This window comes from Dendropsophus ebraccatus, chromosome 1, assembly GCF_027789765.1.
Source record: "Dendropsophus ebraccatus isolate aDenEbr1 chromosome 1, aDenEbr1.pat, whole genome shotgun sequence".
NCBI classification, from domain to species: Eukaryota; Metazoa; Chordata; class Amphibia; order Anura; family Hylidae; genus Dendropsophus; species Dendropsophus ebraccatus.
In genome coordinates, this window is record NC_091454.1 from 69,037,897 (window position 1) to 69,059,939 (window position 22,043).

The 22,043-nt window shown below is 41.4% G+C and overlaps 1 protein-coding gene across 2 annotated transcripts; it reads left to right on the forward strand.

Annotated features, from left to right (window-relative positions):
* The first annotated feature begins 4,073 nt into the window (after positions 1–4,073).
* On the forward strand, positions 4,074–18,528 carry GRPEL2 (GrpE like 2, mitochondrial). Of its 2 annotated transcripts, XM_069955119.1 has the most exons (5): positions 4,074–4,204; positions 9,390–9,497; positions 10,713–10,866; positions 11,815–11,896; positions 16,040–18,528. In XM_069955119.1, exons 1-5 carry the CDS (start codon positions 4,131–4,133, stop codon positions 16,369–16,371), a joined length of 750 nt encoding a protein of 249 aa, XP_069811220.1. In that variant the 5' UTR covers positions 4,074–4,130; the 3' UTR covers positions 16,372–18,528. The 2 variants fall into 2 exon arrangements, with proteins under 2 accessions (XP_069811220.1, XP_069811229.1); XM_069955128.1 differs by lacking the exon at positions 9,390–9,497 and having other exon boundaries at positions 4,076–4,204.
* The last annotated feature ends 3,515 nt before the right edge of the window (positions 18,529–22,043 follow it).

Below are 22,043 nucleotides of genomic sequence, written 5' to 3' on the forward strand. Positions count from 1 at the left end.
AACCTCACTTTCCCTGCAGCAATCTCTCTCCTGGTCTAAGTCCAACATGGTATCTGACGATGGTCAGATGATGGTAGCAGGAAAAGCCAAGTTCTTATACTCTGTAGGTCACATGAGTAAGCCAGCCAATCAGTGTAGACACTGTTTACACGATGCCAGCATGCTCCTAGGGCCTCTCACACCCCCCTGCATAGTTATTTGTCAAAAAAAGGCTCCAGGGAAGGTGGGAGGAGCATTGAATTTTTACTGCGTATTTGGTCGGCTGCTCGATCAAAAACAAGTATTTTGAATAGTGTACTATTTGATCAAATACCCACTCAATCGAGTACTACACGCTCATCTCTAATTATAGTCAATGGGAGTTAAAGTGTCATTGTTGTTTGTAAAAAACTTTTAACATGTCTCTATGACATAAAAACAGCGGTCCAGGTCTGAGTGTTCAGAGCCGTATCAATCAGCAAAATGTGCGGGGAGAGGACCATGCTGCAGTGTGTCCTCTCCTTGCTCTGTATCACGTCGTATCAGTTAGGCTCCATGGACTTACATAGACAATCAGTCGGAGCCAGACTGATCACGTGACAAAGAGCGGGGAGAGGATCGCGGCTAGCGCAGTCTTCTCCCGACTCGTTCTCCCAATTGGTATAGGTGTGAACACTCAGACCCAGACCAATCAAAACTTTTGACAAGTCTCTGACATGTCAAAAGTTTTTACAAAGGACGGGTACACTTTAAGCATATTATGTAACTCCTGTGCTCCTTCCTGGGAGCAGGAAGACATCATTATGAGAAGGAATTCCCCTTTAAAGGGCTTATCCAGCACGGGGGCACTTTTTTTGGGGACCGGGGAGGAGGTGGCTGAAATAAAAGGCATCCACTACAGCTATGCTTGTAGTCGTGCCCACTGTCCGACTCACCCAGGTGAGCAGTGGCGTAGCTACCAGGGTCGCAGCGGTCGCCGCTGCGACCCGGCCCGCTACGAGGGGGGGCCCGCGAGGGCCCCCCTTGCCACTGCACTGCTCACCCCTTAAATTATGGGGGAGAGGGGGGCATCTATAAGGGGGGAAAGAGAACAGGGGGGCATCTATAATGGGGGGAGAGGGGGGGCATCTATAATGGGGGAGAGGGGGCATCTATAAGGGGGGAAGAGAAGAGGGGGCATCTATAATGGGGAAGAGGGGGGCATCTATAATGGGGGGAGAGGGGGGCATCTATAAGGGGGGAGAAGAGGGGCCATCTTCAAGGGGGGGAGAGGGGGCCATCTATAATGGGGGAGAGGGGGCATCTATAATGGGGGAGAGGGGGCATCTATAAGGGGGGAGAAGAGGGGCCATCTTCAAGGGGGGGAGAGGGGGTCATCTATAAGGGGAGGGGGTATCTATAAGGGGGGGAGAAGAGGGGGCCATCTTCAAGGGGGGGAGTGGGGGCCATCTATAAGGGGAGGGGGGGCATCTATAATGGGGGTAGAGGGGGTCATCTATAAGGGGAGGGGGGCATCTATAATGGGGGGGAGAGGGGGCATCTATAATGGGAGGGGGCATCTATAATGGGGGTAGAGGGGGTCATCTATAAGGGGAGGGGGTCATCTATAAGTAGAGGGGGAGAGGGGGCCATCTATAAGGGAAGGGGGGGTGCAACATGCAGTGGGGGCCATCTATATATACTATACCTACTAAATGAGGGTGTAAAGGGGACAGTACAGATGTGCAGTGTGTATAGAGATGAGGGTGGTGTCAGTGTGAGGAGACTAATATGTCTGTCTGGCAGATTCTGTGGATTCGTGGCTCGGAGAAATTCTCATAACGGCCCAGGGCAGATGGAGAAGAAGATGAAAAGGAAAGAACTCAGATCAGAGAAGACGTCCCCTGTGAGTCACCTGCGTATATCTGCGCTGTAATGTATATGGTGTACAGAACCTGTGTACAGCTGCTTTCACCTCTATATGACTGTATGAGGTGATAGTGATCTGTGTACAGTGGATCTTATTCAGTAGCAGCAGTGGTGTTAGTCAGTATGTGGTGGTAATATTTGTTACTTGTTATCTGGTACTGTGTTTTATTGGAATTAGTATACTGGTTTTGGTCAGTAACAATATGGTGGTGATGGTTGTGGTGTGGCGTTAATATTTGCCCCTTGTATACTTGTATTATTGGCAATATTGGTCTCAGTATACAGTAACAGTATGGCGGTAATATATATGGTGATAATATTTTCACTTCCTATATGCTGGTGTTATTGGTAATATCTGTCTTGGAGTGTGTATATATATATATATATATATATATATATATTTACATACACACACATACACCTACCAGTAGCATCACTTGGTCGTGAAAGGGGGGGGGGGCCCAAGTTGACCTCTCGCACCAGGGCCCAACGAGACATTAGCTACGCCCCTGCAGGTGAGGGCACTTCTCATATCCCTTTACAGTGATTAGCATAGGGAATCATGGTGCATGGCGCATCTATTTTTGTTGGCTGGTTGACATTTTACATTGTATTTTCCTGTTTTTTTTTTCATACATTTTTCCTCACACATTGAACAAACAATAATAGCAAAATATATTTTCATTTGTATAAAACAGGGACTGATCGGCTCTTCACTCAGACAGCATAGAAGAGAGTTCTCTCAAAGGATTTTGTACTCAGTCTGTCTTCTACAGATCCATAGGGCGGACATTAATTGTGCCTCTTGGGAACTTATCATTCACGCCTCTAGAGACTCGGAATACATGTCACAATTACAATATATGATCATTCAACCAGCTCAATAATCTTTTATCCATGTTTGATTCCATACATGTCCATTATCTCCATTTCACTGTTTTTACTGGCTGTGCTGTTCATGGTGTGTTCACAAATTCAGGTTTTTAACGGCAGTGACGTCATACAAAGCCAGGATTGAATTTGAGAAGAGGAGAAGATTCAGTGTTTGCTTGATAGATGTCCTTCACTTAGGGCCCTATTACACCAACAGATTATCTGACAGATGTTTTTCAGCCAATACCAGGAATGGATTGTAAACAGAGAACAGGTAATAAAGGAAAAACTGAGATTCTTCCTCTTTTCTAATCCATTCCTGGCTTTGGCTTTAAAAAAAATCTGTCAGATAATCTGTTGTTGTAATAGGGCCCTTTTACTCCATATCTGGCTTTGCATTCAATAACTGCATTGATATACCTATAATGCATTTTGGGACGGTACGCCCCTTCCTAAAGAGTTTGGTGGCTTTAATAAGACCCTGCGAGGTTAAACAATCCCCTGTTTATTGTCTTGTCCCTATGATTTAATAAAGAGAGGTATTTATAACTGGGGAAGCTGGTTTGTCTACTGTATTGTTCGGGTGAGGGTGGTTAATCTATATAACAGGGTCACTGACGGGGACAGCAGTGCTCTGGATTCTTTGGTTTCCATTCCATTATTTATATTCCCATATATTGTATGGTTGATTGTAATTATACTACATATAGTTTTGAGTTTGTGACCTTGTGTATAGGCTAAAGAAGGGACAAGTACAAGCGTATCTCTTTTTTGGCTCTGCTGTATTAGGGGGGGGGGGGGGGGGGTCCTATTCTGCTAGATCCTGAGCCCTATATTACATATACACACCCTACATTGAGAGAATCCCACCTCCAGCCATTGAAGGTGGACTGTGAAGCAGCTGTCTGTAGCAAACAATGGGGTTGCCTAGTCTTATATATATATATATATATATATATATATATATATATATATATATATATATATATATATATATATATATATATATATATATATATATATCCTGCTTCTGCTGTGCTTTCTTCCCATGACCTTAGCCCTTGGAGTTTTTTCTAGAGATGGAATTTGTGTAATTGTAATAATCATCAGTGTGTGAATTCTGGCAAGAAAATCCTAATAACATATGTGCATAAGTATAAGGACATAAAGAATAATCACTAGATCCTATTCACAGCCACGACCTTGCAGCTGGGCAGCGAATTGCATTGCGGGAATTGTAGTTTCCTCCGCCCCTCTCTTCCTATTGGCTGCCTCCTGCCCCGCCCCCTTACTGTAGTAGTTTTACTGCTCATGCGCGCCAGGTCCATTATTATTACTATTACTATTACCAGAAGACGTGAAGTGTGAACATGGCTGGACTTGGTCTGAGAGCTGCGGCTGGACAACTGCGGGTGCTGCTATCACACGGGGCCCGCTATAGCAGGTGAGCGCTAAGGGCTGTGGGGGTGGCTGGCCATTCTGTGCATTACATGGTGGATACAGCACTATACAGCCTTATTATGGGGTCTGTGCATTACAGGTCGCTAGTCTCTATAGTTACCGCTGCAGAGCTGACCACACATGCTGCGGGCGGGGGGAGGGGGCTGCTAGGCAACGGGACAGGATGGTTATGAGGGGGGGGGGCGGCTAGGTGTCCCATATGTAGGGAGCCGTGCAGTCACGTGACCAGGACTTCGAGGGTAAAGCCTTTCTCTTCTTTATAGCTCTGTGGGTTTCCAGCTGTCCTAAAACCAGGACTGTCCGGGCATGCTGGGAGTTGTGGAAGTAAAAGTGAGCAGGGCCAGTAAGAGACATCATGGGGAGTCTTTAGCATACATTTATCCCGAATGTTACTGTGAGCAGAGAAAGTATTGGCTAGATTGGTGTCCCATTGTGTCCTGCAGGTCAGGCTATGTTCACACACAGTATTTTGCAACCAAAACGGAATGGATTGCAAACACAGAAAGGATCTGTTCACACACTGTTGAAATTGAGTGGATGGCTGCCATATAACGGTAAATAACTGCTGTATTTTAAAATGTCTGTTGTCTTGAAATAATGGCATTTACCGTTATATGGCGGTCATCCACTCAGCTTCAACAGTGTGTGCACAGAGCCTTTCTGTGTCCACTGCATGTTTTGGTTGCAAAATACTGTGTGTGAACCTAACCTAAGGTGTAAAGGCCACACACAGTGACTGGAGCCACCTGTGTTATCACTGATGTATGTAGTAGCCCCCCTGCTGCTATTATCTGCCATGTGTGAACAGCAGGCTACCCCAGCAGTGGCCATTCACTTACCACACAAAGAGCTCTCATTTACACAAGAACAAGAGATTGGACTGTGATTACCATCTGTAAGGGAGGAATCGCTGACATTCCTATGGTAATCCACAGCATCCTGGTTGTCCCCAGGTCATATAATACACATATACCTAATGGCGTGGACTACGTAACTACCATAACAAAATCCTATTGTCTTTAAGTGATTTAAGTGACATTGATCATAGACACGGATTGTTAGAGCATTTGCCCCCACCCAGTTGGTGCATAGGCCTGCAGTGTATTTCCTATTCAGGGCATGAGACCAGATAGACTTTGCTGCTCATTCTTGCTGCATTACACCATAGGAGATAGTAGCCACTTATCTTCTGCAGAGGGAGCTCCACTTTTTTGGTGTTTGACTTAGGGCAGGCATGGGGAACCTTTGGCCCTCCAGCTGTTGCTAAATTACAATTCCCATTATGTCTGTACAGCAGGAGCTTTAGCTTTGGTTGTCCAGGCATGATGGGAATTGTAGTTTTGCAACAGCTGGAGGGCCAAAGGTTCCCCATCCCTGGCTTAGGGTCTTTTTACACATTTAGGTTTTTATTGCAGTCATTGAACATAGAAATGGATCTGAAGAGAAGACTTTCAGTCTTTCCTTTATAGGTGTCTTCTAGGGATGAGCACAACTGGAGTCCAATTGTTTGGCATTTGATAACGGTGGCCGACGTAGTTTGATGCAGCCCTAATATGTGGATACAGCTGTGTAATGTTTTCTTGAACTCCCCAGGGCAGAATCCAACTCTGCCACAAGGAATCAAATGCCAAACAATTGGACTCCAGTTGTGCTCATCTCTAGTGTCTTCCATGTATGATCTCAGTGACTTCTCAAATAGTTAAATTGGTGTCTTTTTTGTTTCATGAGCCCACAGAGCTAGTCTGAAAAACTGCACACCTATAAGAGCGAGTAAAGGACCTCATGCTTTTCATCATTTGAGTTAAAGTGCTGCTATGTTTTATCTAATTATTGTCCAGATACTTGCATTATATTAGTCCATCTATCTAATCAATCAATCAGTCTCTGTCTAGTCCATCTGCCCTCTAGTATGTCCAGGATTGCAGCTGTTTGACCCCATAGGTGTGCCAATGTACACAACCTCAGGGCGAGCGGTCTATATATAAATCAGTCTTGTACAGTACTTGGTGGGTGAGGGGGGGTTAGCACTGGTTTTGAGAATTAGCCATGTCTAATGTCTCCCAGTAGGAAGTTGCCTGAGGCTACAATACCTGTTGGGTCATCCTAACTAAAGATTGTAAGCTCCTAGTGTAATGTGAGCATTGCTCCCGGACATGTCAGGAATGCTGTGTATGTGCCATAGACCTCATTTATACTTCCTAGGCCAAGGAAGACCATGCACATTCCAGACAGGCAGTAGTGATTATTTTTTTCTCGTTCCTCCCCTCCCGTTTCATATTATGTGTGAAATTTGGAGTATATAAGACTTGAATGTGGTGTTCCAGTGATTATATATATATATATATATATATATATATATATATATATATATATATATATATATATATATATATATATTTGATCAAATCCCCGGAAATGATGGGCCAAGCCGTTCCATCATTTCCCTGAAGAAAGTCAGGGATTTGATCAAATCACTGACCCCTTTCAGGGAGATGGTGGAATGGAATTCTATTCTATCATTTCCTCCCTGCAACATACAAGTCCCTTACTGCATGTCGGGAGGTCCGGTGCGTGCTGTTCTGACTACAGGGAGGTCCTTCTGCTTTTCGGGGCTGTCCACCGCTGTGCCTGCAAGCCACTGCCTGTCAGCCTCCTCTCTGCTCCCCGTTTATTTGCCTGCCCGTCTGTTCTGTCGCTGCCACCTCTTTGCTTCCCGTCCAGCCCCATATATAGAGGTATACTTGAATATATAGCTGTCACCTTATATGTCCCACAGAAATGCCTAGGTGGCATGTTTCTATAATGATATCCATATAGCCCATATATATGACTGCTGTTTCCTTCTGCCATCTATAAGAGCAGTGAAGTGAGAACTATCCCATGACCCCCTGCTGCTGCTGATATCCGCCCTGTCTAGTAAAAACTAGAATGCTTTTATCTCAGCAGAGCAGTGAGCAGATAAGAGGACAGGGGGAGCTCTCTAGTCCTCTGTAGTACCCTGCACCCCTCCCTCAGCCCTGGGAGCAGTCAGTCACATTATAGACAGTCCATTCATCACTGCCCAAAGTAGAACTTGTTCCATTGTTACTATTGCATCAGATACAATTTCTACTGGTTTCAGGAAGTTTTATATTACTTCTACTTTCAATATACTTTCCCATTCTACATGGGGGGGGGGGGATAGTAGGTGTGTTGCCACTTCAAGTGCTGGGATCCTGTTCCCATGTCGCTGGAGTGCCAGATTAATGAAGTTTCTGTTTAGTTATCAGCTTTGGTGGTCCCATCTGTGCTCGAGGTGTTTGAGCAGAGATAAGGACACATTGTTGGTTCACACTTGTTTCAAGGGAATGCTAATGGCCATTGCTGCAGTGTTTACATAGATGGCACCACCATTATCCTGACCTATGTGCATTGCATTAGACCCAATCTCACAAGACAGTCACATGATTGAAGTAGAGGTTTGTGGATTATGCATAGAAAGAGTGGGTTTCTACAAAGGCTGCATTTGTTATTCCAAAATTTTTGCAGCAACTGTGTGGATTTAGGGGGAGTAGTTTATTTTCTATTTCTTATATTTTTTTAAATAGAAATACAGCAGTAGCACCCACACCCCCAAAAAGAAAATTTTCTTCCTTTTTTTTTTTTTTTTCTTTTCAGCATGTGAATAGCATCCACTTTTCTGCTACTCTGATAGGTGGAGAGTTTTCTCCACTGTGACAAATCTACAGTGTATCTGCCCCATGTGGAGGCATCTTTGGTGGTATTACGTTGGCAGACTTGATGTAAGCAGCTGTGAGGTAGATCAGTGCTGCTTTAAGGAGTCTACTACATGGTCCACACTAGTAATTACTAGATTATTCACTCATCTGACAGGCCCTGTTATATAGGGAGATGTGCGGCTGACACATGATAATTATAGCATGCTATCAGCCAATGACTGAGCTAAGCGTGTTACACAGGGCAATAGCAGCCTGTTCTCCCAATAATCGCCCGTGTGATAGGGCCCTTAGGCTACATTCACACGGTTGACAAGTATTTGACCTTAACACAAGGCTACATAATCAGGATGTGCTTTAGAAATCTCATAAAAATGATTGTTTCTGACAGAAAACTCTGCTCTCTGCTTATGCCCCTGAATGAAGAATTGTCTGACTGGAAAGTTGGATGAAATCCTGGTAACTTTAGGCTGTAGATCAGGAGAGAGCTTTGTGGGTCCTGTTCTGGACTTTGGATTGGGGAATATGGGCTGTAGCTTCAGTCTGTACATCAGAGTTCCTCACACTGGGAGGGGGAGAGGAGGAACCAAGGAGTCCATTCTACTCCCTCTCTCCCTCACGTAGTCTCAGTCACTTACAGATTTATGAGACTGTTCCTGCTGTAGAGGAGAGGCTCTCCACCGAACAAGGGGAAACTCTCTAATCACGAGCCTGTATCTCTGACAGGGAGACCTGCTCAGAACTCCTGTTTCTGTGTATGGTCTCATTGAACCATTGCTATTAACTAGAATGCATTACATTCGTCTAGTTCCTAAAACTCATACTAGACTTACATGGGACAGGGCAGCAACAAATCCAGTCATGCACACATCAATATCTTGGAAAGGATGGCTGTTAGCTACTATTTCTACTAAGGCCTCGCATAGATGGCACAATACAGCATTTTTGTTCTATTAACCTATGGCTTTTGGCCCATAGACTGCCATGAGCCAATAATGTACCTATGTGTTTCAAAGGCATGCCGAGAGAATCCAGGACAATCTGAAAACATGGAGCAATCACATAATGTAGTATTTAGGACCCTATTACACAAGCAGATTATCTGACAGATTTTTGAAGCCAAAGCCAGGAACGGACTATAATCAGAGAGACTGAGATTTCTCCTTTTTTCAAATCCACTCCTAGCTTTGGCTTTAAAAAAAGATAATCAGATAATCTGTTGGTGAAATAGGGCCCTTAGTCATTCTACCATTTAATGTTTTAGGCATGTGGCTCATACATGTGAAAAGCAGTGGTCAATAATTCTGTTATTCACCTTACTGATAACATTGGTATCTAATAGGTCATAATATGACCTAAAGGTAGTTCCCAAGGAAATGTAAAAGTAGACTATATGCCCCTGTATAGTAAAACAATAAAAGCCAGCATACTTACCACCTCTGCCGTTGTCAGCTCTGTGATTGGCGGAGCAGGAAATGGGGCGTCATCGGATGGAGAAGGAAAAGGACCGAGAGACGGAACGGAAGATCTGACAACATCAAAGCCAGAGGAGCCGAAGAAGTAAGTCTGCTGGCTTTCTATCGTTTTACGACAGAGAGGCATTTAGTAAAGTTTTATATTTCCCTGGAAAACATCTTTTAGGACTTAAAGGGGTACTCCAGGGAAAATAGTTTTTAAATTTCCAGTGTCAGAAAGATATACAGTTTTGTAATTTACTTACTTACAACTTACTACTTCCAGTATTTTCCAGCTGTTGTATGTCCTGCAGGAAGTGGTGTATTCTTTCCAGTCTGACACAGTGCCCTCAGCTGCCACCTCTGTCCATGTCAGGAACTGTCCAGAGTAGTGACAAATCCCCTTAGGATCGTTCCTGACACAGTCAGAGGTGGCAGCAGAGAGCACTGTGTCAGACTGAAAAGAATACACCACTTCCTGCAGGAAACACATCTGATAAATAATGGAAAACTCGAGATTTTTAACTATAATTTACAAATTTGTATAAGGGTATGTTCCCACTAAGGTATGTTCTCTCTGCTCAGAGAATTGCCCTGTTTCTTTGAGCAGAGAGGGGTGGAAGGGGAGGTGTGCGGGCCATCCCAGAGACACTGAGGCAGGGGGGATTTCGCTGTGGAATTCCACCTATTTTACTCAGTGTGAACAGGCCCTAACTTTCTGACAACAGTTAATTTAAAAACTTTTTTTTTTCTCCAGAAGATGTATAGATGGGTGTAGAATTTTAGCTGGCTAACATTCGCAAAATTCTTGGGTAGCAATCTACATGAAATAATTAGACATTGGGGAAATCACACTCCTTGTAGTATGTGCCTCTCGAGGCTTTGGTTTTCATATCTAATCTACGCACCTAGTCACACTGAGCAGATTTGTTGCAAAACATGGCCACATTAGAGGACTCTGTTAATATGAAAAGCAAATAATCTTATTGCCTTTTCACTTTCTGGGGTCTTGGAATATGATTGTAATTACAAGTGCAAGACAGGTTTACATAGGGTCCCTGTGGTGCAGCATTCAGGAATAAACCTATTGTTAAACACTTCAATGCAGCAACTATGTTTTGTCATAATAGGGGGTCAAGTAGGAGACCCTGTGAACACAATGGCCTCTATTTACTGGCCCTACCCCCTCTGTTTCCCTATTGAGGAGGCTCAGTACATGTTTATGTTTATACATGTTTTGGGATAAATGATGTTTGCTGTTAATTGAAAATCTGGATTATTTATAATGACTTACAATTACTATTTCTTGTTTTTATGACAGATGTTCAGCATGTGACTATAGCACCACTGCTCAACAGACAACTTCTGGGGGCCAGACCACAAGCAGTGGTGGTTCTAATGATGGACAGAACAATACTATTAAATCGCTGGAGATGAAGACTGCAAAGCTTGAAGAGCAAATTCGGGATTTAACAGTAGGTTCTTAAAAAGATACAGTGGTCATACATAATTGAAATGGATCTGTCAAATGGAAGCTGTAATTCACATTCCAGATTGCTGCCACTGTTAGGGCATGTAGACACATGGTGGGAGCTGGAAATATAAAAAAAATGTATCAAACATGGTGTTAAGTGAAACTGGCTCAGTTGCCCCTAGCAACCAATCAGATTCCACCTTCCATTCCTCACTCTTTGGAAAATTAAAGGTGGAATCTGATTGGTTGTTAGGGGCAGCTGAGCCATTTTCACTTAACACCATGTTTGAAACATTTCTTTTTTATTTCCAGCTGTTTCTCCAGGATGTAGAAAAGAGTGATAGAGGCTTGTGTAATATTATATCATTCCCTTATAAAGAAGGTATACAGGATTGTAAAAGCATCGCTGCTTTCTTCAAGAAACAGTGCCACCTTTGCCCTGAGTTTGTGTGTGGTATTACAGTTCCACTGGAATGAATTGAGCTAAGTTGTAATACCTCGCATACTGTGAGGGCCGTGCTGTTTTTAGTAGAAAGCAGTTATGTTTTTGTAATCCTGCTGCACTGATATGTGCTTTCACTTATTTCACTTTATCTTATTTTATATGTCAGGAATCCCAGGCAATAACTTATTTGTATAGTGAAAACTTTGATCCCTTTGCCTATAGATTGTAGTTAATGTGAGTAACTGAGCAAATTGAATATTTGCAGCATGGCCCTATTTAAATCTTGTGTTTTGCTGTTGGCCACATTGTACATTTTTTTTTTTTTTTTTTTTTTTAACTTTCTTACTGTTGTGGGTATTACATGACTGTACACCTGCAATTACACCTCCAGGTATCTGGACAGTACCAGAGTGCAAGGTTTTTACGGTGTACTGTTACAGCACTGTTAGACAACTCACTAAATTGTTCTTACTATAATAATAATCCTTATCTTTTCTTTGCTAGGAGCAATACAGAAAAGCTGTAGCAGACGCTACAAGTGTTAGAAGAAAAACCCAGAAGTTTGTGGAGGATGCAAAACTCTTTGGTAAGATCTGGATTCTTTCTGTCAGCAGCTTCACTCGGACACAAGCATTACGAGTATATACCGACCCTGAATACTCTGCCTGTTCTCCCACTTCTTTTGCACCACAGAGTGTTAAGAGACTCGTGACTTATCATATGCAGCAAACATAAACTAACTAGGTCTGGATACCGTCCAAATGGGGTTGGTTGTGTGTGAGTGATGAGGGCAGGGTTAATGGAGAGAGATGCTATTTCTAGAACTGGCATTTAACCACAATTATGTATCACTAGCCTAGAGTGTTTCTTTAGTTCATTGCAGCTACTGTGTCTCTTACTTATGTTCTATCCTTCCTCTTTACCCTTCCGTTGCCAGTACCGTGCTCTGTACAGCATGTCTGGAGTTCTCCTCAATCGAGCTTATTAAATCATAGCCATAAACCTTATTGTTCACTAATAAGGATGTGCAATTTAGGCACTTTTTGAAGGGCAGAAGCAGAATTAAAAGCTTTACAAATTAAATGGGAGCTATGCAATAAGTCTCTTTTGCCTGGTTAAAAAAGAACCTGATAACACTTGCCAATAACCATTACCTTTAGAACGCTTTGCAGGTGACTCGAAAATGCCATTGTCAGATGATAATTCATATGATAGAAAAAGATAAAAGATTGGTATTTGCACTGTAAATTGCCAAGTGTCACAGTCGTTTACATTTTTTTTTTTTTTTTTTTTTTGCAGAAATCAATAGTACAGGCGATTTTAAGAAACTTTGTAATTGGGTTTATTAGCTGAAAAATGCATTTTTATCATGAAAAGCAGTTTGAAGCTCTCCGCCCTGTCTTCATTGTTCTCTATGAAGAGGGGGGGGGGTGGAGGGAGATGAGGCACCAAAGCAGGACAGCAAAGAGTAAATTTACAGCTACATCACCAGGCTATCTCCTCTGACTTCAGCACTGACCTCTGAATACACACAGACCCCTCTGTGTAGTCCTTTGTTCTCTGCTGGCAGCTAACCTCACTCCTCCCCCTCCCCTCTCCAGACAGACAGGGCCTGCCTGTGTAAAAGAGTCGAGATTTCCTGATAATGAGAGGAGGGGGGGCCTGGGGCAAGGCTTTTTGAATGCAGATAATGGCATATTTGCCTAATAAGCCCAGTTAAAAAGTTTCTTTTTTTTTTTTTTCAATATTTATTTTTCACATTTAAAATAAGGACATATACAAAAAATTATACTACAACATTTTCCATCCCCTCCCCCAAAGAGCAGGAGCGAAGAAGAGAAAAAACATAAACAAAAAACCTTTCCATCAGTCATGTTGCCTATTGATCACCTCCTACCCATTTCCACCATACAGCCTTATATTTCTTCATACCCTTAATTCCTCTATTATAATATATATACTCATATTGCTTCACTCTATTCACAAGATTCAACCACTCATTCATCACTGGGGCTTGCTTTTGGATCCATCCTCAAAGTATAACCAATCTTGCCAGGAATAAAACTAGGCTAACCACTTGCTTATAGTTAGTCTGTATATTGGTAGTATCCCCTAAGATCATAACACTTGGAACATACGGAAGTGAGATTTCTAACCTAGTGTTTACTTCCCTCACTACAGTACCCCAAAATTCCTGAATTTTATTACATCCCCACAGCATATGGATGTAACTGACATTGGGTTCGTTACATTTTGGACACTCAATCCTCTCCACTTTCTTTATTCTGCGTAGCAGATCTGGGTAGAAATGCAACCGTTGTATTATTTTAAATTGCGTAAAGTGGTGGTTTGTACTTAAAGATATCCTGTTACAATTCCGTATAACATTACCCCATTCCTCTTCTGAAATCTGACCAATTTCTTTCTCCCACTTTACCTTACTATCATATGCTATTCCCAACTCCTCTATTATCACCGTGTAAATTTGCTTAATCTCACCTTTCCTACCCCCAACTAACTTATCTAATAAATGAGTGAGCCTGCATTCCCTAATAACTAATTTATCCTTATTCTGTATTCTCTGTGTCAAGTGAACTAATTGTATATAGTGTTACCAGTGTTTTTTTTTTTTTTAATTATATTGTTCTCTCAGGTCATTAAAAGATCCGAGGGAACCATTCTTATACATGTGTTTAATCTTAATTATTCCTGCTTCCTTCCAGATTGTCTTACCCTGAAAGGTATCTAATTCCTTTATGGGATTATTCCATAATGGTGCATACACCAAGCTACCATCAATCTTAAACCATCTTTTCAATTTTTCCCACACTCTGTGCCACATTACAAAAATAGAAAAGTGACTCAACAAACCATAGTACTTATTCCATCCTTCTAAGGCTTCAGTGATCCATATACCCCCGACAGTGCCCCTAAAATAAATTCCCCCAACCAATTCATATTGCTTTTCCTAATGTTAGAGAGGGTAATAGCATAGACGAAAATTTGGCGTATTCATACCTCCCAGTTCTGATAGTGTTGCAAACCTATTATATCTTGCCCTTACTCTTCCCGTGCCCCAAATTAAAGTTCCCAAAATCCCGTCCAATTTACTAAAATACTTATCCGGGACCCACATAGGGGATGCCCTCAAGAAATAAAGAACCTGCGGTTGTACCACCATTTTATTAAAGCCGCTCTATCTGCCATAGAAATGGCCAACTTAGACCATATAGCCACTTGCTTTTTAATTTTTTTAAGGTATGGTTTCAGATTGAGTGTACAAAATTCTTTTGGATCCTTACTTTTATGGACTCCCAAGTATTCGATGCTCTTTTTGGCTATCTGTAACCCAGGAACCTCATATAGAAGTTCATTTTTACCACTATTTAGAATAGTAGATTTTGACCAGGTAATGTCCAACCCAGCATAACCACCAAACTCCATCATCTTATCCATAATTCTGGGTAGGAATCTTTTAGGGTTACCAACAAATAAGAGCAAATCGTCTGCATACATTGTTATTTTATCGCTCTCCCCTCGGGCGCCAAACCCCTCTATTCCTGTATCCCTTCTAATCACCGCAGCTAAGGGTTCGATATATAAAGAATAAAGCAGCGGGGACAGTGGGCACCCTTGTCGGGTACCCCTCAACAGGGGAAAGTTTTCAGTCAGGGTGCCGTTTATCCTCACACGCTATAGGGGCTTCATATAGCATTCTTATCCATTTAATTACTTCCGAACCCAAATTAAACTGCCTAAGTGTGGCCCAGAGGAAGCCCCACTCCACCCTGTCAAATGCCTTGGTCGCATCTATAGACAGGATGGAGCAGGGCGCCTCTGTTCCAGTCTGTATATTCGTCATCACTTTTTCTATATTCATAAAAATTGATTGTCCAGGAATAAATCCATTCTGATCTGCACTCACCAATTTGGTGATACAGTTCTTTAATCTTGCAGCAATGATTTTAGCAAATGGCTTAGCATCTACGTTCAATAACGATATGGGTCTATATGCCCCAATATCCAGATGGTCCTTTCCTTTCTTTAGGATGAGTGCAACAACTGCTTCACTCATGGACACGGGTAGCTTACCCTGAGCACAGGATTCATGAAAAAGTTCACTCAAAATTGGTACAAAAGCTTTTAAAAAAAAAAAAAAATAGGTATACAAAAAATACATTAAAATTTTTATTACGTTTTTACAACTCACAGAAAGGATACATAAACAGCGACATCAATATATGATACTGCCAGGGAGCATACATAAAGAAAGAGTATATAACTGGAGACATACAATGCTGTTCCCCCTAGTTCCCACGAGAAGACACGTTTTTAGCCCGAGTCCATACTAAGCACCCCCCTCCCTCATTGTGTCTCTCGAGATCTACCTCAGAAAAGAGGAATGAGATGTCGGCAGAGAAGAGGGGAGGGCCCCCATGCTAAGACTTTCCCTGTAACATTAGGAAGTCAAGGATATCATCAAGAACTTTGTCCCTAACAAACAAAAAGTTTCTTAATCGCCTGCACTATTGATTTCTGCCAAAAAAAAAAAAAAAAAAACGACAGTGACTCTTTAAGGCAAAAGACCCAGTACATTATATCTAGGGTTAAACTGTGAAATGATGATAAAATAAATGCATGCAAAAGACTTTTAGTAGACTGATCAGTTGTGATTGGGCTTCGTAAAATCCGTTAAAGAGAATTGACGTTCACTGTGATCATTTTGCAGGTATCCAGAGCTTCTGTCGGGACTTGGTGGAGGTGGCAGATATGCTGGAACAGGCAGTGATCGAATCAGAAGAGCAAGGGAAGATGGATGTGTCGGAAACCTTAAGTTCAATTCAAGGGAAACTGCAAAGCATTTTCACTAAACACGGACTACTGAAAATGACCCCGGTGGGAGAAGACTATGACCCTTACGACCATGAAGTAGTCGCTCACTTGCCTGCAGAGGGAATGAGGCATGGGAGTGTAACCACCATAAAGCAAGATGGATACAAATTACATGGTAGAACCATACGTCATGCTCATGTTGGAATTGCGGTGCAAACACAGCAATGAAGCATATTTGATCCAAAACCCCTTCTTTGTTCCTCTGAGAAATCCCCGTTATTTATTTTTTCAGATTAGATTACTTGTGCTTCTTTTCCTTTCATTACTGGGAGACTTTACTCAAAGCCTTTGCTCCTCATAAGTCGCGGGTTACTCCCTGCTGGAGTGCCTTACCCTAACCTCACATTGGTGCAGTTCTTACACTGTGCTTTACAATCATCTCTGGGATTAAGGGACGTATCTTACATCTTTGTTTTATTTATTATCTGTTTATTATGATGTTTGGATGGCATGAAGAATATTTTAGGTCTATAGTTTAGTTTAGTTTATTTTTCTTAAAGCTTTCCTTAGGGGTGGAGTTATATAGAAAAGCTAAAAGAAAAGTTCATTGTGGGTAGTTTGTATCATTTTCAGTTATTACGTTAGGGCCTATTTTTTATGTCGGTTTCTGGCGCTCAATTTGGCATTTTCCCAAACAAAATGGTGCTGCATGCTGTGAAATAGTAGCATGCTTTGCTATTCTTTCGAAGAAAAGTGTCAACATAGCATAACCTTGAGCTGATTTCCAGGCATTGTTGCAATTCATGGTTGTCAGCTATGTACATTTCTGTAGAACATAACCACCTCTCGGAGTAGAGTGAAGACATATTCTCAGGTTGTATAAATACACTTTCACTTTGCCCTTTTGTAGTGGCTGTGTGTTGCTGAAATCTATATAGTTGGAAAAGCACAGCATACAGAGCTGGGGAAATCCGTACTGAAAAAGAAAGAAACTGATCTCCAACCCATATTACACCACACTAATGAATATTAGAATAGCAGCGTCTCCTAGTTGCCACTGTAGATGCATGTAGGACAAATGGCAACCATTCAGATGTTAAGTAAATAGAATGTATTTTCACATACTATAATCTATAAATGTAGAGACCACTGCAATGGTTATTCCTTTAGCAATATATTTGAACCTTCTGGGTGGCCAACAACTATTCTGCACCACAGCATACATCAATTGTGACCTGTGGCCTCAGGGGTTGTTTCCACTGAACCACATCACTTCCTTAAAGGTGGAGTTGTTAGTGTTAGGTTTATAATATTTATTTAAATGTAATATATAAACAAAGTAACTAACTTTCAGAAGGAAAAGAGCTTGTGATTTACAGGAAGCGACCTCCAACAGGTGGCATAAGAAAGCAAGACTTCTCTTCTGGAAGAGAGCTACTGCCTGGCTGTGGAGCATTGCATGGCCTGACTCCATATGCCAGCTTAGGGCAGTCTCCCAGAGGAGACACATTGCCCCTTTTGTCCCAAATATAAAGAGTAATGGCTCCACCTTTTTAAAATTAAGTATTATGCTCCTGTGCCATCTAAACTGGGTTTAAAATGTTGTCTACAAAATAGGTGAGCTGCATACATTTACACCTGGACCCAAAATATTATAGATATGCATCCTCTTCTATAGAGAAAAATTAGAATGAATAGAATATTTTTATATCGACTCATATAAGCACATTGTTATTGATTTATTAATGTTAAACCTTTCTTTCTGTAACAAACGTTGATGTTTACAGATACCAGGCTGCTAGTCTAATGGTTCTTGTGCATACAGGGATCTAATGCCGAAAATAGTATAGTAAATGGTTTGCAGCCTCGTGTAGTTGAGACCTTCCATAATTTGTAATAGTTTTCCACTTTATTGGTCTAATGTTTGTGTTGATTTTATTTTATGTTGTAGAGAAGTGTTAATGAAGGGGGTGTTGTTTTATATAGGGGGTTTGTAAGACTAACATTTCATGCTGGTGAAACGGAGGAAAAATGTTTCTTCACCAGGCCATTTTTAGTGAATGTCAGGGTACTGTATTATACTCCTCTATCTACCTCTGTACATAACCAGTGAGCTGGCCTTATGACTGATATGTATGTGTGTACATGGTTTACTGGGAAACGCACTACAAGGGCTTTGATTCTCAATTCTATGTGCAGTGTCGCCAGGGAAGCATGTGACATTGTCATTGTGTGCCTCTGTTGGTCTTGTACAGAGCTGCTTTTGGAAAGGGGAAACTGTGCAGCAAAGCGTGAAATGTGTCTATTCAGGGGACACACTTTTTTGTTGTTTTTGTTTTGTTTTTTTAGTTGTGTTTCAACAAATAAAATGATTTGTGCATATTAGTGTATTGAATTTTTTTTTTTTTTTCCTTTAGCTGATTGCAATACAGTATTTCAGAGTTTTATTACCATTTCTATATACAATTTTAGGACCATTAGACATGTGATGTGCTCTCTACAATACACACTGCTCAAACTATTAGGGTATAAACCCACACACCGTATATGCAGCGTATTTACTGCTGCGATACGCAGCAAACTCGCAGCAGATTAGATCTAAATAACTGAACACAGCATCAAATCTTTACCAACAAATCTGCTGTGTATTTGTTGCGTATCTGCTGCGTATACGGTGTGTGGGTTTATACCCTTAGGGTATGTTTCCACTACAAAATACGCACAGAGATTTCAAGCACATTCCGCCATGCGTTAGGTCGCCCATCCCATAGACTTAATGATATTCGCCGTCGGAATTCACTGGTGAATATAAAGTCTATGGGATGGGCAGAACTTCAAGCGGAGGCCATGCAGTGGAATCTGCTTGAAGTCTCCACGTATTCTGCAGTGGGAATATACCCTTAGGGCCAGATTCACATATTCTGTCTGTAAGCTGGCTGTATATCATGGACTGAACTCTATTGGACTCCCTGCATCATAATTTATTATGATATATTGAGTTCCTAAACGGTTATAGCACTATGCTTTTGTACTGAGACAGCCATGTCAGATCAGTAGTGTGTAGCTGTAGCCGTTCTGGAGCTCACTGCATTATAATGAATTATGATGCAGGGAGTTCCGTTAGTGGTGATATGATATATATAGCCAGCTGACAGACCATATATCACGGACACGTGAATCTGTCCATACGGAACACTTAATCACACCTTTGCTATTGAACTATTCATGTTAATGATCTTTACTGTAATTGTAATTCATTGAACCAAATGTTATACCAACAGTCAATGGAAACCAGACATATCTACCCTCTGAGGTTCTAGTTTACATAGAAATCAATCAAAGTTAAAAAAAAGAAAAAAAATGTTCCCAGCCAGATCCAATTTGCATGAATTTCAGAACAGTACATGTGTCTGTGTGTACTCCTGACAACAGCTGGACATAAGCCTGATTAGATGGTGTATGGTATTCTGGGGGAACTCCAATGAAATCTGAATCAAGGTACTTGTGAGCCACTGGACAGTTTGTGGTGCTACTTGGTAGTGTAAGATATGTTTGTACATAGTGTCAGAGGTTCTCAAAGCCTTCAGCGAAGCCTTTGATACAACTCCCCATAAAGACCCAGAGGGGTGGGTGTGGGGATGGGGAAGAAGACATCCCCCAAATATAAGACGTGGGGGATTTAGCAAGGGATTTTTTGATATTTCTAGGTATGTTATTGAATTGTTTTTTACCCATTTTTGTTCTAAGTTCTATTTATGAACCAGTATTGGCCAAGCAAATATTTTAGATGCAACTTTTTTTTTCAATCTGCCTGTTTTGAGTATTCGCCAAAAAAATCTGGGACAATCTGGGAATAGCGCCCTAATTTATCATTTGCGACATTTTTATAAAGTCTCATAAACAGGTGTAGGCCTACGTCTGGTCAGTGCCAGGTGAATATGCTTGCGCAATTTTTGCGTCTTTTTATTTCAATACTTTTACTATAGCCGTGCTGCATTAATAAATCAGTCACAAGATATTGGAACAAAATATACACTACTTATTAGAATAGTCATACACATTGGACTCCTTACTAAATGTCCCTCATAGTGCCACTTTGGGAGCAAAAAAATAATAATTTTAAGTACTATCTTATTTTGGGGGAAAACTGTAGATGCAAACAATGGTAACTGCAGTTCAATATTTGCAAATGTAAAATAATGTACTTGGGGAGGGGGAATCATGTATCCAAGTATCATATTGGCAGTTCTGTGTTGGTAAAGACTGCAGAGGAGAAGGATTTGGGGGCAGTGATTTCTGACAGCCCTAAAATGAGTAACTGGTACAACCAGGCGGTAGGGAAAGCAAATTGTATGCTGGGCTGTATAGCTAGAGGTATAACCAGTAGGAAGAGGGAGATTGTGATCCCGCTGTATAGAGCTCTAGTGAGACCACATCTGGAATACGGTGTCCAGTTCCGGAGACCTCACCTAAAAAAGGACATTGATAAAATAGAATGGGTACAAAGATGGGCTACAAAAATGGTAGAGGGTGTATTTTAAAGTACTAAATAGGGTTAAAGAGAGAAGAGTTAAAAAAAAATATATATATATATATATTTTTTTTTTTTTACAATTAGACAGAATTTACCCCAGCCAGACATTGTGCACAGCAGTGAACTGTGTAAATTCACAAACAAAACAGCATCTATTGTGGAAGTGGTAGATTGTCCATATATACATAGTAAAGCCCCTATTAAATGGGCGATGGAGAGGAGCTTGCTGTATACATGGACTTGTCAGTGAATGAACTGGATGATCAAAGTTGAGGGTTGTTTTCTGCAACAAGATAATTTAAAAGGGGCTTTGGCCACTACAAATTCTGGATCTGAGATCACCAGACTTCTTCCTTTGGTGTATTCTCAAAGGCAAAGTCTACTAGAACAAAGCTTGCACTGTAGGTTTGAAGCAAAACATCCAAACTGAAATTGCTAATCCACCAATATGCTTGCCGATTGCTGATACATTCAGGAACATAAAGCCTCCTGTCAAAATGCGCCTTGCAGAAAACAGATCACTTCTACCATCACACTATACTAGTAGTGATTATTATTTTTTTTTTTTTTTTGTGGGGGGGGGGGTTGTTCATTGCTTCATTCTAGTGGATGATACAACTAAATATTTGGGGCCTCTTTTTAGTGAATATAGTACTACAGCTAAAGGATAGGTCTATTGGGAAAAACTGTATAACTGAATGCAGGTGCTAGTACCCTGTTTAGCCTGTAGCCTGGATACAAAAAGAGATAAAGTTGGCCAGGGAGGCATATAGGTTCCATTTGGCATCCTGTGGCAGATTTGCCCACAAATATTGTAAATGGGATGTACATCCTGCACGCTTTAGGTCGGTGAAGCCAGCTTGCCATCATTATTTGATTGGTGGTAAATCTGGCAACCAGGCATGCCAAGGGAGTGTTAGTGTCTCTGTCATTATAACTTCAAAATCAGCAGGGCATGTGATATAAAGCAAGTTTGCCATTTACATTTTTTTTATCATGGAAAACACGGCACTTCCTGTATTTAGACTCTTTGAAAAAAATAAATAAACACAGGAAGTCCCATGTTTCCCAGGTCATCTGCACTCACAGAGAAGGCATGTGATTGATGGACGCATTGAGGTGTGACACTATGTACTGGCCGGGACTTAGGCCTTATTCACACTCCCCGTAATCTACGGATCCATACTTCCGTACTAGAGTTAGTGCACATTAATGTCTATTAGGCTATCCACATGATCAGTAGATTACAAGGACGCAAACCCATCCTGAAAAAAAGGACATGTCCCAGTGCAGACCCATATTTTTTGCGGATTCTCTCATGGAAATCAATGGGATCCACTATTTTTTATGGTTTGTAAGCTTTTGG

What these genes read in the sequence shown, in the direction of transcription:
- GRPEL2 (XM_069955119.1), top strand. Translation starts at nt 4,131, where the DNA reads ATGGCTGGACTTGGTCTGAGAGCTGCGGCTGGACAACTGCGGGTGCTG. An exon ending in CACGGGGCCCGCTATAGCAG is followed by an intron (nt 4,205 to 9,389) that starts GTGAGCGCTAAG and finishes TGCCGTTGTCAG; the next exon opens with CTCTGTGATTGGCGGAGCAG. An exon ending in GGAGGATGCAAAACTCTTTG is followed by an intron (nt 11,897 to 16,039) that starts GTAAGATCTGGA and finishes ATCATTTTGCAG; the next exon opens with GTATCCAGAGCTTCTGTCGG.